The sequence below is a fragment of the Lucilia cuprina genome, chromosome 4 (genome assembly GCF_022045245.1).
Source record: "Lucilia cuprina isolate Lc7/37 chromosome 4, ASM2204524v1, whole genome shotgun sequence".
Taxonomy (NCBI): Eukaryota; Metazoa; Arthropoda; class Insecta; order Diptera; family Calliphoridae; genus Lucilia; species Lucilia cuprina.
The window spans coordinates 44,554,569-44,572,251 of record NC_060952.1 but is presented as its reverse complement, the minus strand read 5'-3'; the positions used below and the strand labels follow the sequence as shown (position 1 = coordinate 44,572,251).

General features: G+C 29.1%; 2 protein-coding genes and 1 long non-coding RNA gene across 3 annotated transcripts; all 3 read right to left on the bottom strand.

The window, feature by feature from the left end:
* Positions 1-557: 557 nt before the first annotated feature.
* LOC124419590 lies at positions 558-4,677 on the bottom strand. Its single transcript, XR_006940705.1, has 2 exons — positions 4,412-4,677; positions 558-765 (listed from the first exon to the last, which is right to left on the bottom strand). It is a non-coding gene; the product is annotated as an uncharacterized LOC124419590 (long non-coding RNA).
* A 7,974-nt stretch (positions 4,678-12,651) lies between these two features.
* On the bottom strand, positions 12,652-13,652 carry LOC111674644 (cuticle protein-like). The gene is made up of 2 exons (XM_023435307.2): positions 13,589-13,652; positions 12,652-13,433 (listed from the first exon to the last, which is right to left on the bottom strand). The coding sequence occupies exons 1-2, from the start codon at positions 13,598-13,600 to the stop codon at positions 12,762-12,764; spliced, it is 684 nt and encodes a 227-aa protein (XP_023291075.2). The 5' UTR covers positions 13,601-13,652; the 3' UTR covers positions 12,652-12,761.
* Positions 13,653-16,482: 2,830 nt separating this feature from the next.
* Positions 16,483-17,535, bottom strand: LOC111674601 (larval cuticle protein A3A-like). The gene is made up of 2 exons (XM_023435256.2): positions 17,450-17,535; positions 16,483-17,293 (listed from the first exon to the last, which is right to left on the bottom strand). Exons 1-2 carry the CDS (start codon positions 17,459-17,461, stop codon positions 16,625-16,627), a joined length of 681 nt encoding a protein of 226 aa, XP_023291024.2. The 5' UTR covers positions 17,462-17,535; the 3' UTR covers positions 16,483-16,624.
* Positions 17,536-17,683: the final 148 nt, after the last annotated feature.

The window sequence follows — 17,683 nt, the reverse complement described above, 5'->3', positions numbered from 1 at the left end:
TATGTGGTAAAAAACACTTAAAAATAGAAACAAAAATACCGAAAATATAATTTATATATTGTTTAGTTGATAGTGCAACCTAATTAAAATTACGTGTCTAAAACACTCAGCTACAGATATACGAAATATCAATACATCATACATGCATACATACATACATACATACATACATACATACATACATACATATGCATATATATCACTCCTGTTTAATGTTGTGTTAAAATTGAATAGTACCGTTTGAGTGTTTTGTACATACAAATTATACGTTTAGGTTTTTTGAAACAATTCACCAAACTGAATTGTTTAATTTATCATAAATATTTTAATTAAATTTAAACGTGATTTTAATTTATATTCAGAGCAAAAACATGGAATCCAACTAAATAATGCGGAAGTCTTTGCACAATCTTGGTATTAAAAAATATATATTCCAAAACATTCCATAACAAAGGAATGCTCACTTTAAGATAGTAACTAAAATAATTTCATATTAAGTAGATACCCTACATTCATTTAGAAAAACACACAACACTTTGCTGCTGGGCCAGCAAACATTTTTTACGCCTATTGCAATTTTTTATTGATTTAACCTAAACTATCAACAACATTTAAAATTTTGTTTAATTATCGAAACATCGTTTGAAGTATCCCAGCATCGTTGGGCGATTCAGTGTTGAGCATTGAGTATCCCTTTAGAGTTTCATGTATCACCTTTGCTTATCACACGGGGACATCTGGAGATTGTTGGAACTCGGGAATCATCTGAAAAAAGAAAATTTATTTTGTTCATTTTAAATAGAATACATTAACAGCCAACAGTGGAACAAAATGGATTTATTTATACAAGAGCGGCGCTATTGGGACTCAAAGTAGGGTAACTTCGATAAATAAAATTTTTATACAAGTACATTTTCCCCCTTCCGATACATATTTTGAGTCCCCACAGCGCTTCTTGCAAATTTGTGGGGTTAATTTTCAAAACATAAACTTAAATAATCTGAGCTTATGACCATGTCAAATTTTGTCTTAACGCTTCGAGATGCCCTACCCACAAACTAAAGTAGGGCGTCTCAGGTTTTTTTGTTCAAAATCAGAAATGTTGATGGTTGAAATCGAAAATTTTAAGTGTTCGAAATTAGAAGTTTTTGAAATTTCGTATTTGAATTTGTTTTAGAAGTTTAATTGTTGTAATACTATTAAATAACAACAGTTTATTTACTGATTAGACTAAAAAAATTTAATTTTATTATCGTACAAAATACTTGATTGAAATACACAGAAAAAAATATGAAAATTTTTTTCCTAACAATCGCTTGTTTAAATTTATAAAATTTTTATTTGGTTCAATAAATGTTTTTTGTTTGAGTTATGTTTTTATGTTTGCATATGGAACACAACAATAGAACAACTTTTGAAATGTACTAAAATTAATTGATATAATTCTTATTTGGTTTATAACGTATAAGTATTTCAGTTTTAACAGTAAGTGAGAAATGATATTTCCGTTTTCTTAAAGTGTTGTAAATAAAAAAGTAAGCAATTTTACATTTGGTTTGGTAAATTGTTGTATGTACGAATGCATACTCCATTTAAGATAAAAATAAAATTGATGTTAGAATCCAAAAGATTGAATTAATCCCATATTGTAATTATATTATAAATATATGTTCTTAACGTAGAAAATAAAACAACTCTGTTTTTATACCCTTCACCTTCGTGAGAAGGCTATATATATGTATAAGTTTGTCATTCCGTCTGTAATTTCTATAATATAATTTTCCGACCCCATAAAGTATAGCGGAGTTGATTAAGCTATGTCCGTCTGTCTGTCCGTCTGTGTGTTTGTTGAAATCAATTTTTAGAGGACCCCAGATATCGGCGAGATCCGAATCTTCAATAATTCTGTTAGACATGCTTTCGAGAAAATCAGCAAAATCGGTCCATAAATACAGGAGATATGAGCAGACAAAAACTGTAAATTACAACAACAAAACACATAATCACACGGTAAATTTTTTATTGCACTTGTTTATAAAAACAATGCTGAGCATGACGTCACGATACAAACAAGGATTATGTTGTTATTGGTTAGAAACATGAAATTTAGTATGTAGAACCGGATTAGGTTCGAAAACTTAAAAGGGGATTTTTTTGTTACTTTTTCTTTCTACAAAAGGTACTTTTTGAATTTTCTACAATATTGAACCTAGAAACATGATATTAAGTATGTAGAGCCCGGATAAGTCCAGAACACATAAAAGGGGACGTTTTGGTACTTTCTCGTTCTACAAAAGGTACTTTTTGAATTTTCTATAATATTGAACCTAGAAATATGAAGATCAGCATGTAGAGCCCGGATTAATTTAGATCGTATAAAATGGGCTACAACTGGAATTTTTTTATTTTTTGTAATAAAATTCGTAATGACTGTTTTTTAAAACATCATGGTGAAGGATATATAAGATTCGGCACAGCCTAATATAGAACTCTTACTTGTTTATTTTGAAAAAGATATAATTTGCTCAAAACTACAAAAAATCAAACAGGTATAAAACATTGGTGGTTTATATATAACAATTAAAGAAATCTGAAGACTATCGGACAATCTTAATCATAGAATTTATGATACACAAATTTTGTGTTTGTTTGTATGTTAATACTTAAACAGAGAAAAAAAGAAATATACACGCCTGGTACCAAATTGACACCAGAGTGTTTACAATTATTGACTACTCAAATTTTATACACATCCGTTGTCTAATGTTAACAAACGTAGTGAGCTAACAATCCGTTGTCAATAGTTATTGAAAAACTATAAACACTTTGGTGTCAACTTTGTTCCAGACGTGTATATTGCTTTTTCCCCTTTGTGTGTGTTCCTGTATGTCTGAAAAAAAGGCAACTTTTTGCTTTGAAATTCAAGTGGGGGAGATGCCACGTCCACTTACTTTACAACTACATATTAAAAAACTTTGACACATGTACGATAAACTTTTGTGTCAATATGAATATTTTGTTTAAAAATGGGCGGATAAAAATAGTGGGCATGTCATCCCATATATATAATTAATATTTTGCACAAACAAATTTTGACATCCATGTTAGTATTTGCCTAATAAATTAGCGGATCACGGGGGAATGGTTTCTCCCATATATAAAAAATTGTACATTGGGAACACCATTATAGCTAGAATCCTCAAATTTTGCACGAGCAACACTGAAATCACATGTGAACAATTTGCCGAAAAATAATCTTACTTGCAATAGGGACTTAAAAAATTAATTAAATTTTACATCTGGAAAAATAGAGGAAGTAGAATATTCAAATGTTGTATATATTGTAAAGGGCATGGTACCTTCCATATGAATAAAATACAAGAAAAATCAAATATTCTTTTATTTACGATACTTTTAGAACAGGTTCCACTAGTACCTTAGTTTTAATATATTTACTATGGCACTGAAATTATAGAATTAAGTGTTAACAAAACATTCTGAGCAATCGACTACCGAAATTTTTCAACACGGTAATAACATTGGAATACTTTTACTTTCGCTTACAAATAGGGTGTTAAAAAGTATTTGCAATTTCGCTTATATAGAAGTCAAATATTCTACTCACTGTACCACTGTTAGCTAATTTATTGCTCTTCAAATTTTCACCTAAAAATTTTATTTTAGATTTAATTTTTGTAAGTCAAAGTCACTGAAAAGTAAGTGGTTACCTTTTGCTGAATCAGTTAAAGAATTTTTCTAATGAATTTGTTTAAGTGTTTAGAAAAATAAAGTCAACATCAGTAACTCTTCTAACTACAAATTCCATTTATGAGATAGATTTCAGAAAATGATTTAAGGCTTAATATTAATAATGCACTATAAATAAATATATTAAATCTTAATCTCTTACCCCCGTATTCATACAAATATTAATCAGTTATTTTAAGTTTAGTACTCACATTTTCTATACAAAATTCCTACAATAAACCCTCAATAACTTTTATTTATTTAAGACTCTTGTTTTTTTTTGTAACTAAAAATATTTACAGACAGTTTTATTGCAATTGTCGAATTAACAGTCAATCCAATTATTAACTGTTTTTTTAATAGAAATTAATTAAGTTGTCGCACTAATAGGAATTAAGCAAACTGAAATACAATTGAGGTAACCAACTTTAAATTTTTAATAAAAGATATTTAGAAAACAGAGTCATAAAAGAAACTTATTGTAATTGATCTATTTGTTTGTTCTGGTTTTTTTTCTGAAAGTGTTTTCACTATGGATTATATTTTTAAAATCAGTACGTATAATTAGCACTTGATTTGTAATTTATCAAAACAAATATTAAGACTCTTTTCATAGTATTTCATAGTAAACAATTTTGTTTTAAACTAAAAATCAAAATAATACCTTATTCTGATCCAGACAGACATAAACCATAAATTTGTATATTTAATCCATAATCGGTTCATTGTTGTTTTTCTGTCATAAAACTGGAAGAATTTATAATTGATTCGATGATCATTTAGTAATTTTGTAAATGATGATGATGATAATATTGTAGAAAATGTTGATGTAGGGTATACCAAAAAAACGTAACGCGAACAAATGTCCGGTAAATGACGAAAAAAATAAATCTCCAAACAAAAAACTCTGAACGGTCTCAACACAAAACACTGAATGATGAATCAGGAGATGACAACCCATATTTATACACAAACTCAAAGGAGTAAAATCCAAAGAAAAACAAAAACAATCCAGCAAGCAACACATACTAGAATTGAGTAAAAATTAGCATGGAGTATATTTTGCAACAACTTTCTTACATTCAACTGGGCAAGTTGAAGGAACAAAACAAATCTTTAAGAATCTCAAGAAAAAAAGTTAAGGGATTGCAGTGGTGGATGGCTAGCTGGCTGGCTGATAATTGATAGTACAAGTTTTAGACTGAAGAATGTGAAAAGACAGAAGATACTTACAAACACTCAGATTCTCGTACAAACCAAAAAAAAAAAAAAAATAAATAAATAAAAAACACTAAGAAAGAAGAAGGGTTCGTCTCACTGTGATTGCATTGTTGTGATCCTTTAAATAATTTAAACATATTACTGAAGGCACAAGGGAGTGTCATTGAATGTTGGTTGTTGAACACTTTTATTTGTTCCCTGTTTTATTCAGTTGTTGCTTTCCATCATTTCGAATGATGCACTCAAAAAGGTCAGCAACTTGTATTTACACTACTTGGTCAAAAACAATGCGAAACAAACCAACCATGCATCCATCGATCCCTGATCTATGTTGTATGTGGAAAGAGTTGCTAAACTTTATTTTAAATAATAATAACAGAATAGAATCAGGAGAACAAAGCGAAAAAGAACATTATTTCATTATCTTGCAACTATTTAAGTATTTTACTTTCGACATTGCACCAGGTGTACCGTCAGACAATCGGTTGAGAGTATATTTTTAAATTTTAACTATTTGCTGCATTTTTGGGGTAACTAGACGAAAGAGTAATGAACTGCCAGAGATGCTGGCTGTGATTCCATGTAATGACCTTGAACACACTTGTAATTTTATCCAGCAGACAGACTTCGACTTTTCAGTCGCAGTTGTTCTTAAGTTCCCTGTATGCCACATCCTTTGTAAAGAAGAATAGAGAACAAATCTTCTAAATTTATTGGCAACAGCTGGTTTTTTGCTTACAATGTTGTTAAATTGTTTTCTGTTAATGTGATTTAATGTTGATTTTTGTTTTCATATATATTTTGTTTTCATTTTTTGTTGACCAATTTCTAAATGTTCTTTCTCATTAATTTTATTTTGTTTTTCAAGTACTTAAACTCATATAAACGTTTTTCTTATTATATTAAGAAATTTTCAAAAAATCTCTTTTGGTTTGTATGTGCGATTATTATTTGAGTGTTTTGAAATTTTATTTGCGAGAATTTATGCGTCCAATCGACTTGTGTGAGTAAAATAATCAGGCCAGACACAATTCAAGAAATTAACAAAAGCAACAACAATTAAGGAAGTAAAATATCACTTTCTGGTCATTGCACTCTGTTTATTTGAATATCTTCTTTAATGCACAGTGGTATTATTAAAGAATAAAAGAAATGTTAGTTTTCTTAGACCTAGTTTGTTGGAATTTTTTTTTAAGAAAATAAAATTTAATCGATTAAGATTTTAATGATAATTTTTTGAAGAAATCGAAAAAGAAAGTACTGTTTACTAAATTTTAAAATTTTGAAATTTTGTACATAAATAATGACTTACTTAACCCTTTGACGATCAAATCTTTTTGGTTTAGTCAATTAATTTTTTGTTTGATTGTCTATGGCCTCATAATACAATATGTTGTAAAGATCGGTAGACAGATTCAAAACATATATATATATATATATATATATATATATATATATATATATATATATATATATATATTATATATATATATATATATATATATATATATATATATATATATTATATATTATTATATATATATATATATATATATATATATATATAATATATATATATATTATAATATAAATTATAAATATATATATATATATATTATATATATATATGTATATATATATATATATATATTATAATATATATATAATATATATATATATATATAATATATATATATATATAATATATATATATATATATATTATATATATATATTATATATATCGCACAGCCCAAACGGCTGAACCTAGAATCATGAATCATGAAAGAAATTTTCACAGCAGATGTGTTTTTGGTTATGTAGATCCACTAAGGAGGTATTTTTGGAAATTTGCACATTTACGGGTAAAAAGGGGAAAAACGGGTAAAACAGGTTTTCTTAATTATCTTACACAATATAGAGAGATACAAAGAAAGTTTTAAATGCACGTGTATCTACTCTTAAAATGAGCAGATGGGTGTCTGGTACTTTTTTGAAATTCGTACCTTTAAGGGGTAAAAATGTGTTACAAAGGTGATTTTGGTACCTTTTTTGGCCCTTTAAAACTTTTAAACTAATTAATATATTGAAATTTTTCTAAATATTTTGGATACATCTCTCAAAATTATGAGACACCTGTTTCGTACTTTTTTTTAAAATTCAGCCTTTTTTCTGTGAAAAAGGGAGAAAACTGTATTTATGGTACTTTTTTAGGACATTAAGAAAGCACTATTTTTCTGGAACAAATGAATGCAGATTTGAATCGTTTGAGTTTTATCTGTGATATATAGATTAAAATACGGAATATTTTGTAAACATAATTCTCGAAAAAGTATATTCCTAAACGAAAAGGGGAAAAATTGTATTCTTTATTAGTACTTTCCACTTAGGTAAAATTTATTCCATTTTTGGTACTTTTTCTTCTTCAAATGATACTCTTTGTATGTTCTTTAATATGAACTCAAAACATATGATTATTAAATATACACAATCCTCATTGATTAAGATTCTTTAAGAGACAACTTTTTAGTACTTTTTATCTCATAAATTGTACTTTTTTAATTTTCTAAAAGATTCAACATTAATTTTAACATACATGGTCTTGACTGAATAATATTCTGTAAGTGGTAAGGATAACCGGAACACACACAGTTATTAAATGATAATTATTGAGAGAATATTCAAATTTTATAGGAACAAACATTTTTATGAGAACTTTCAGAAAATTACTTTAAATGCGACAGAAACAAGATTTATGTACCAAATTTTATGAAGATCAATTCTTAATTGATACTAATCCCATATATGATCGCCCTTATGAATAAAAGTATGGAGACAAAATTCGACAAAAACAATATTTTTAAAGGAACGGCTCAATCCCATATAATTTTTACTTTAGATCATGATTTAGATCATAAGATCATAATAAACTAAATAATACAATACATTCTTTAAAAGTGGGTACATATGTATATACATAAGATATAATTTTTGTTATTTTTCAGTCAACCTCGTAATTTTTATTATAGCCGGTGTTACCATATGACATTTTCCCTACTATTTTAAGTTATTAAATGTAATCCAACTACAAAATTATTTTGATTCTAATAATATACGAAGTGTTTCTGTTTAAAATCAAACAATATGACTATTTATGAAATTCGTAATATCAAGAAGAAATTTTCTGGATTTTTTTTACTATTTATGAAACACATTTCGTATAATATCGTAATACAGTGGACGTCCAATAGTACGTACCCTCTTTATTACGAATGTCCAATAATACGAATGGCAAAATTGTTGCATTGTCTATTCTATAGTACGAATAAAGTCACAATTTTTCTGTTCGATAGTACGAATAACGCATTTTTATGGGAATTTTGGTTTTATTTGCGTATGAATGAAGTTTCTGTTTTGTTTTTATTTTATGATTTCGATATCATTCACCCTTAGCTCACTAATTTTGAAGTTTTTTGTATTTATTACAAATGTTTTGTGTTTTTAAAAGTCCTATACACACAATTTACTGTATGTATATTTACAAATCAACAGTTATTTAGTGTAATTGATTTATTTTCTTGTAATTTCGATGACCAAAGAGAAGAAATTAAATTTAATGATATCGCCAATGAGAACAATATTGAAGCTTCAAAAGCGCTGTTATTGAAAAGGTCGTAGGAATCATTTTGCAAAGTAATAAACAACAATGTTTAATTATGGATTTTCTAATAAGTAAAATGGTATTTATATATGTAGGAACTGTCAATTTTGAAAGTAGTATGACTCCACATTTCAATGGGATTAAGCATTACTATATGTGATCCTTTAACTATTCCAATTTTTCAAGAGAAAATTTTAAATTAGAGAATTGTTTTTGAAAGTATATTCAATTCAAGTTTCTAATTAAAGTTTTATGTAATCTGAACATGTTTTATACATTTTGGAACAGATATGTACATGGAAATTGTCTTTGGCACACATATTTTTAAAAACATTAAAATTTAAAACCTTCTATATCTCATTTCAACCATTGGACTCACGATAATTTTATTAACAATTCGTATACGTAAATATAAGCCTTTTATGCCTGTTTATTTACAAGAAATTTGAAATAATACATATTTATTACATTTTGTTTCGTTATGTAATTTTTCATGAAAAATAGAACAAAAATAAATAAAATCCTATTATTTATGTGTATTATTTGAATTTAAACGTACAAAATGTGTTGTTCAATAATACGAATTTTTCGGTACTACGAAAGGGCCTGACATTATATAATTCGTACTAGTGGACGTCCACTGTACATATTTATGAAAATTTCGTGTATAGTACGAAAACCATTTGTTATATATTATTAAGAAAATTTATGTACATAAAAGTTTATCTTTCCGTGTGTTACACCATGAAATATTAATCTTAGACCCAACAAAGTATATATTCTGAGTCGATTTAGCTATGTCCGCCTGACCAAATTTACCAGAAATATTTATTGTTGTCCTAAGCAGTTTGGTATTGAAAAGCATCTGTTTACGACGTAAAAAGTTATGAGACAAAACTTCATACTATATCGAAAAAAATACGTTTTTTCGTTATTCTTAAGTAGTTTTCTGAGAAACAAAGAAAGATAGAATATGTTCAAAATCATAACAATTGGTATACCCAATTGATATACCCTACACCACTATAGTGGGGAGGGTATTATACGTTTGTGCTGATGTTTGTAACATACAAAAATATTGGTCCAGTACCTTACATTTAAGTATACCGATCGATTCAGAATCATTTTTGGAGTCGATTAAGACATGTCCGTCCGTCTGTCCGGCTGGCTGGCTGTCCATGTAAACCTTGTGCGCAAGGTACAGGCCGCAATTTTCAAGATAATTTGATGAAATTTGGACCAAGCATGTTTTTTGGCACCTGAAAATGAAAATGGTTGAAATCGGTCCATTATTTCACCTAGCCCCCATACAACCGTACCTCCCGATTTGAACTTTGTATGCCATAATTACGTCAAATATTCTACTATCTCTCTAAAAATTGGCACAAATAAGTTTCATATAAGTATAAATGACACTGCAGATTTTCGTAAAGATCAGCCCTTATTTGACCCTAGCCCCCATACAAACCCCCCTTCAAAAAATGTCTTAAACGTCTAAAATTGACTTGTAACCGTTTGTATCGCAATGAAACTCAACAAAACTAACTGTAATTTAAAATATATCCTTTTCCAAATTTACCGAGGATCGGCCCATATTTGACCTATATAAAGCCTCATTTAGAAATTTTAGTTTTTTTATCAATAAATTGCTTAAATACTTTGGATTTTTTGCAATATTCAACATGAAAGTTTCTTTAGAAAAAGTAAAAATGTTAAAAATATACTCATAGTGTAGGGTATTATATGGTCGGCCATGCCCGACTATACTTTCCTACTTGTTTTTAAATAAATCACTCTATAATTTTCTTCCTGAAAGGACCATAATTTTTCCACTTTCGAAAATTACTTATACTCATATATTTCTTTGTTTGACTTAAATATGTTTTTTGTGCATTCTACCGATTTTTTCAGGATTTATAACTGGTAGTAGTTACCACGTGATGGTAATAGCTTCCACTGGGGATTAAATGAAACATTGTAAATGGACTCCAAAATTTGAAAAAATACTGGTGCTTACCATATTATGTCAAATTTGGTGTCAAATGACCCTGAAGAGTTGTAAAATATTATGTGTTATTTTTATTTTATTCTGTCAAGATTACAAGATGTCAAAAACGTCTTTCAAAAAATTTCAAACAAATAACATTGAAAATCTTAATAGATATCAAAGGATAAAAATTTTTAAAAAACATTTTTGACATATTCTTTTTTGACAAAATAAAATAAAAATATTCCCCAACTTTTCTTAACGTCTTGACATCAAATTTGGTATTGTTTGATCTGTAGAAGAGTTTTAAAATATTTTTTTAAAAATGTACTTTTTAGAACTTTGAAATCCTTTAAAAACAACACAGAAAGCTTTATCATGCTTTCTGTGTTGTTTTTAAAGTTTTTAACTGATCCTAACAAAACTTGGCGGCGGAATTCGTGTTCATATAAAAGGTAGTTACAATGAATTTAGAACTTTTTCAGAGAGGCATTTTTGCCAGCTCTAACCACTGTGCCTTAGATATGTTTGTTTCTTTCTAGAAGATGTTGTTTTTAGTAATAAATTTAGTTTTTGTTTTGCATTGATGAAAGTTTCTTGATTTGTGTTTTGCATTAAAACTTTTGTTAGGTAATTCTCGAGTTTTTTATTATCAAATAATGAAATGAATGAAACTAACCAACAATCCAGCCAGTCAGTCAGCGAGTCGGTATTTCATCTTTTATCTCTCGGACAAATTACACACATCACACGGATAATGCGATCTAATAAAGATTCAATGAAACACACATTCTTGTGAATTGTACAAAACGGCATCTAAATAATGCAGTAGCAGAGAAAAAGATGCATCCAAAAGATCTATGAACTTTTATTATTTTCAGAAAGAACTTTTGCATTTTAATTCGAAACAAGTTTGATCACCCATTGAAACAAATATTTGTCCATTTGTTTGTTGTATTTGTTTTTGACTGCTGGTACTGGTTGGAATCTTAGGGTGCAATGCGAATGGACAATCATAATTTAACAAAAGATCTTTTCTTCATCTTTTGTTTTCCGACAGTGTATTTTTTTTTTTTGTGTTTTATTCCTTTTAACCATGGTGTAAAATCGAAATAAATTGTACAAAGAAAACTTAAGGTATTATTTTTGTAGAAACTTTGTGTGTTTTTATCATTTGCCAAGAACACAATCAAAATCCGTTGAACAACATTTGTGTATTCAACAAATACATTTTGTATTTTGCAGTCTTTTACAAAATGAGACAAGTAGAAGAATTGATCGTTGGTTGATTTGTTGTTACTTACTTATGAGTTACTAGTTTTGTCTACTCTAGAGTAAAGTAGAGCAGATGAAGGGTCATTATGAGAAATTCCGAGAAAGATCTAAATACAGCGATAAGAATGGACAAAAGTCTAAAGTCACTCCAGTAAGAAAAGAGCCATCTGTAAATAATAATCAAATCAACAAAAACAGTTCGAGTGAATTTTATTTTTGTTTTCTCCCAAAATTTTTACTCTAAAGGGCAATGAACAACTTAAGTTTTTTTTATAAAGTGTGTTATCTGAAAAATTGTAGGGGTGTTGCCAAAATTATATTTATATGGCATTCTACCGCGTTATCACCTTTAAAAAATATTTCTTTATTGTTTTGAAATTTATGCATGTTTTTTTGACATAATATTAAAAATTATATTAGTTTTGTTTATTGTATTATATAATAAATTAAAAATATAATGGTAAATATAAAAAACTAAAAGAAAAATCTATTTCTTGATTATGCGTCTGTAGTAATGGTTCTACATTATTCCCCAAATTTTTTACATGTAGCAATTTTGAAAAAAAGATACCAATCTAAGAGAGATACCAATTAAAAATAGTTAAAACCCTTCTTTGATTTTATTTATATGGATTCACAAAAATGTCAATAAGGATTAGCATTATGTTACCATAACAATACTAAATGGAGCAACCAGGTATACTTATTAACATTAGACTTTCAGAATTGTGAAAAAGTTTGATTCAAATAAATTTTTTAAATTTTATCAATATCATTTTATTAACTTAACATATTTTGATTTTACATGTCGTTTGAACTCGTACAATAAATATTCGATTAGATCAACAATTTATATAGTAATTTAAATAGCTTAATGATGGTATGAAACAGATGGAGCAGCATAAGATGTGTAATGTGTAGGAGCGGAATATTGAGCGACTGGAGCGGAGTAGTGGTCAACAGGAGTGGTGTAGTGAGCGACTGGAGCGGAATAATGGGCAACAGGAGCAACAGTCTTTACTACAGTAGGAGCGGAGTAGTGAGCTACTGGAGCAACAGTTTTAACCACAGTGGGAGCCGAGTAATGAGTTACTGGAGCAAAAGATTTTACTACAGCGGGAGCTGTATAGTGGGCAACAGGAGCAACAGTTTTTACTACGGCAGGAGCAGCATAATGAGCAACTGGAGCAATAGTCTTGACAAGAGGTTCACGATGTACGACAGCATTGAAACCATTGTGGGCGTCAGCAGTGTATTGAACAGTACGTTTGTAGCCATCAGCATCAATCAAAGAGTATTCACCACGCACTACATCACCATCACGTTCTTCAACTTGGCTCTTGGAATCACCAGTCAATTTGTCATCCACACCATAAGAGAATCTATATTGGGGATGAGGATCATATTCCTCTGACTTAACAACAACTTTTTGAGCAACAGCTTCGGGAGCAGCATGTACCGAAACTGGAGCAGTCTGAAAAACTTGAGCAGCTGGAACATAACCAGCGCTGGCAACAGCTACGAAGGCAAGTGCAAAAACAAACTACAAAGAAAAGGAACCAATTAATATTTGTTTAATTTTATACAATTGAAATTAATTCCGTTGTTTTTTTTTTAATAAATACAATTTTTGCTCGTAATGCTTAATTTGCTTAATCAGAGTCACATGACAGCAAATTTGCGTTTGTGCTTATTTACCTTAAAAGCCATGTTAAGATAATTGGTAGTTTAGTTCTTTATCGAAATGTAAACAAGAAACGAATGATACAATTTGAAAGTAATCGTCAACTTTTATAGCAATTAATTTAGATCGAATTTGATTTTTTTATTGTAAGTAATTTCTTTGTATTTAGACGTTATAATCTCTACCATAAGATATGTTCATATGTATTTTATTATTGTTTAAAGTAACATTCAGTAATACTTCCGTTTGAAATATATATTTGGATGTATATACTTACATGGATGAAAAAAATTTTTTAATAATTTTCAGTAATTCTTAAAAAACCTAATATACATAAAAATAAAACGTATTTTCCCAAATAATTTTAAATATGTATGTTATGAATAATAACCTACTGAACAGAATACATTTCAATGGCAACTACTTACCGTCGTCATTACTTAAAAGTTCTCTAGTAATGGCTTTCTTTTAATCTATATATATAGAAGAGTAGCGTTATTGATTGCCTGATTCATAATCGCACAGTCCAAACGGCTGAAATTTGACAGTAGAAAAATTATTGTTTTTAGATCCACTAAGAAATTAAATTTGGAAATTTGGACATTTGCATCAACTTCTGGTACCTTTTTGAGTCTTTCCTAACTTTTTAACTAAAAAACACAATAAAATTTTGGACACATCCTTCATAATTTTGAGTTCGAAACAGGACTTTTAGTCCTTTTTTTTGTGTGTAAAAGTAAGAAAACTGTATTTGTGGTACTTTTTTAGAAAACTTTCTCGATTTATTGACATATTCTCATTAGATATACCTATTATATGGACTCTGTAGTATTTATATTTTTTGAAATAATATAAATACTACGGATACTAAGGTTACTATAGGATCAAATTCGCGTAAACTGATTGGTGTTTTTTGAAAGCACAATTTTTCCGGAACAAATTAATGCAGAATTGGATCGTTTGCGTTATATCTTTGACAAATGGTACTCTTTTCATTGGAACTTTCCACATAGGTTAAACTTATATTTATAACATGACTAATAAAAACCCATAAGAGGTGATTTTTTGCTACCTTTTCGTTCTTCAGATTGTACTTTACTTAAATATAAAGAAAAAAACACAATTCCTTACTGATTAAAAATGAAAGAATGTAGTACTTTTACATTCTTCAATGTTACTCTGTGAATTTGAAAGTTTAAAACAGAAACACATAAATCACTGTTCTTATTAAATGAAAATTTATAAAAAAATTCTAAAATATTTTTAGAATTTATTTGTTCTTCATATGGCACAATATTAAACATAGAAATACAAAATTTAACAAAGAGATAGGGATTATCACTCATTGTGGTACAGTGAGTAGAACCCATTCCGACTGGCATGCCAGTTTTGCATCCAGCTTTGTCCCACGTGGACTAATAAATTTAACAAACCCCAATTCAAGCATTCGAACACCAAATTATAACCTTTTCATTGAAAAATATTTTACACTATTTTACACAAAAACAATACATATTACTTTTGGAACATAACATATTCGTAAACTAAAAATAATCCATGCCTAATATATACGAAAAATGTCGTACATTGCACGAATCTTTCGTTGTCTCGCACCACGAAATTGCTCCGTATATATACGAAATTGTATGAAATATTTTAGTATTATCTATTATCTATCTATCTATTCTATATATATAAAAATGAATGTTGGTTTGTTTGAACGTTATAGACTATTAAACGGCTGTACCGATCTTCTTCAAATTCTCACAGCGTATTCCTGTATGTCTGGAATAGGTAATAAACTACTTCTTAATTTAATTTGAAATTTCAAGTGGGCGAGGAGCCACGCCCATATTAAGAAAATACAAAATCCGTATATTTGAGATAATAGAACAGTTAGAGCCCTCAAATTTTGTCGGAGCCACTTTAGTGTCAATATTAATATTTAGGATAAAAAGTGGGCGGTCTAGCATTAGGGGGCATGGCACCTCCCATATAAATTAAATAAAAAAATTCGGTTATCTTGGAAACTGTTACAGTTAAAATCTTAAAATTTTGCACGAATAACTCTAACATTCATGTAAGCATTTTGGGTAATAAATTGGAGTACTACCCATGAGGAGAGCGGCACCTCACATATTAATTAGCTTGGAAATTAATAGAACTAAATTCTTAAGATTTTGCGCAAAAAATTTAATATTCATTTGAACATTTTAAAGGAGAAATAGCGGAAAAATATAAAAAATCGTATATCTCAGAAACTATTAGAGCTCTAGAATCTTTAAATTTTACTTGAAGAACTTTGACAGTCATCTCAAAGTTCAGTCTTAGAGTATACCGGACGGACTTCCAATGTGGTACTTGGTACTCCCATATGAATTAAATACAAAATTTCGTTTAACTGGGAAACTAATAGAACAAGATTCTTTAAGTATTGCACAAATTACTTTAATATTCATCTGAACATGTAAAACTATTGAAGTTAGAATTTTCAAAATCGTTAAGTGGGTTTTTTATTTATATTAGAGGGTAAAACAAAAATATTGTGTATCCAAAGGCATTAGAATGAATTATTTTTTAAGTATTCATTAAATTTCAGCAAGTAAAAAATAAATAGATAATTAATGAATAAATGAAAAAAATAAATTAAATACCCACCATTAACATATTTTAATGTATTATTTTTTGTGTCAATTTTGGTACAAATTTGTAGTTTAAATAAAATAAGTCTTAAAAAACAACTCAGAGTGTTAATATTTATTTATATATTCCGAGTCTACGGCCAATATTTCGATATGCTTTAAAACGGAGTTAAGAATTCCATTTTAATTTCTATATCATCTTAGAATTAAATAAGAACCTAGAATGTTCTTATGTATTATACGACCAGTGATTAAACTTCCATTTTAAATGTATTATTGATATTTATGAATGAAAAACAAGTTGTATTTATTATTTTTTTATTGATATTAACTAAACATATTTTATTTCTTTTGTACTCGTAAAATAAATATTCGAATGGATCAACAATTTCTCATAATTTCAGCCAATTAGTGATGGTATGAAACAGCTGGTGCAGAATAAGATGTATAATGAGTTGGTGCGGAGTAGTGAGTAACAGGAGCTAAGGTTTTAACTACAGCTGGAGCTGAATAGTGTGTGTATGCAGGAGCAGCGTATTGAGCTACTGGAGCTACAGTCTTGACTACAGTAGGAGCGGAGTAGTGAGCTACTGGAGCAAACGTTTTCACTACAGCGGGAGCTGAATAGTGGGCAACAGGAGCAACAGTTTTTACTACCGCGGGAGCAGCATAATGAGCAACTGGAGCAACAGTTTTTACTACAGCGGGAGCAGCATAATGAGCAACAGTCTTGACGAGAGGTTCACGATGTACGACAGCATTGAAACCATTGTGGGCATCAGCAGTGTATTGAACAGTACGTTTGTAGCCATCAGCATCAATCAAAGAGTATTCACCACGCACTACATCACCATCACGTTCTTCTACTTGGCTCTTGGAATCACCAGTCAATTTGTCATCAACACCATAAGAGAATCTATATTGGGGATGAGGATCATATTCCTCTGACTTAACAACAACCTTTTGAGCAACAGCTAAGGGAGCAGCATGTACGGAAACAGGAGCGGCATGATAAACTTGAGCAGCTGGAACGTAACCGGCACTGGCTACTGCTACAAAAGCAATTGCGAAAACAAACTGTAGACAAAAGAAAAAATAAATCAATAAATATTTATTTGTTTAATTTCTTGAACTTGAATGATTTAATTAATTTTTAAGCAAAACAAAAATTTTAAATGCTTTTTTTGTATTTTTATTGTCGCATGACAACAATTTGCGTTTGTGCTTATTTACCTTAAAAGCCATGTTAAAATAATTGGAAGTTTAGTTCTTTGCTTAAATGTATACAAGAAACGAATGATACAATTTGTAAATAATCGTCAACTTTTATAGCAATTAATTTAGATCAAAATTCAATTTATTCTCGCCATCACAGAAGCTGGCTCCGTTGAGCTGGAGAAGGTGGGCTTTAGGCTGTTCTTTGGGGTGAGGGGCGCCAAAGTAAAGGTGTTCCGGCCGACAAAATCG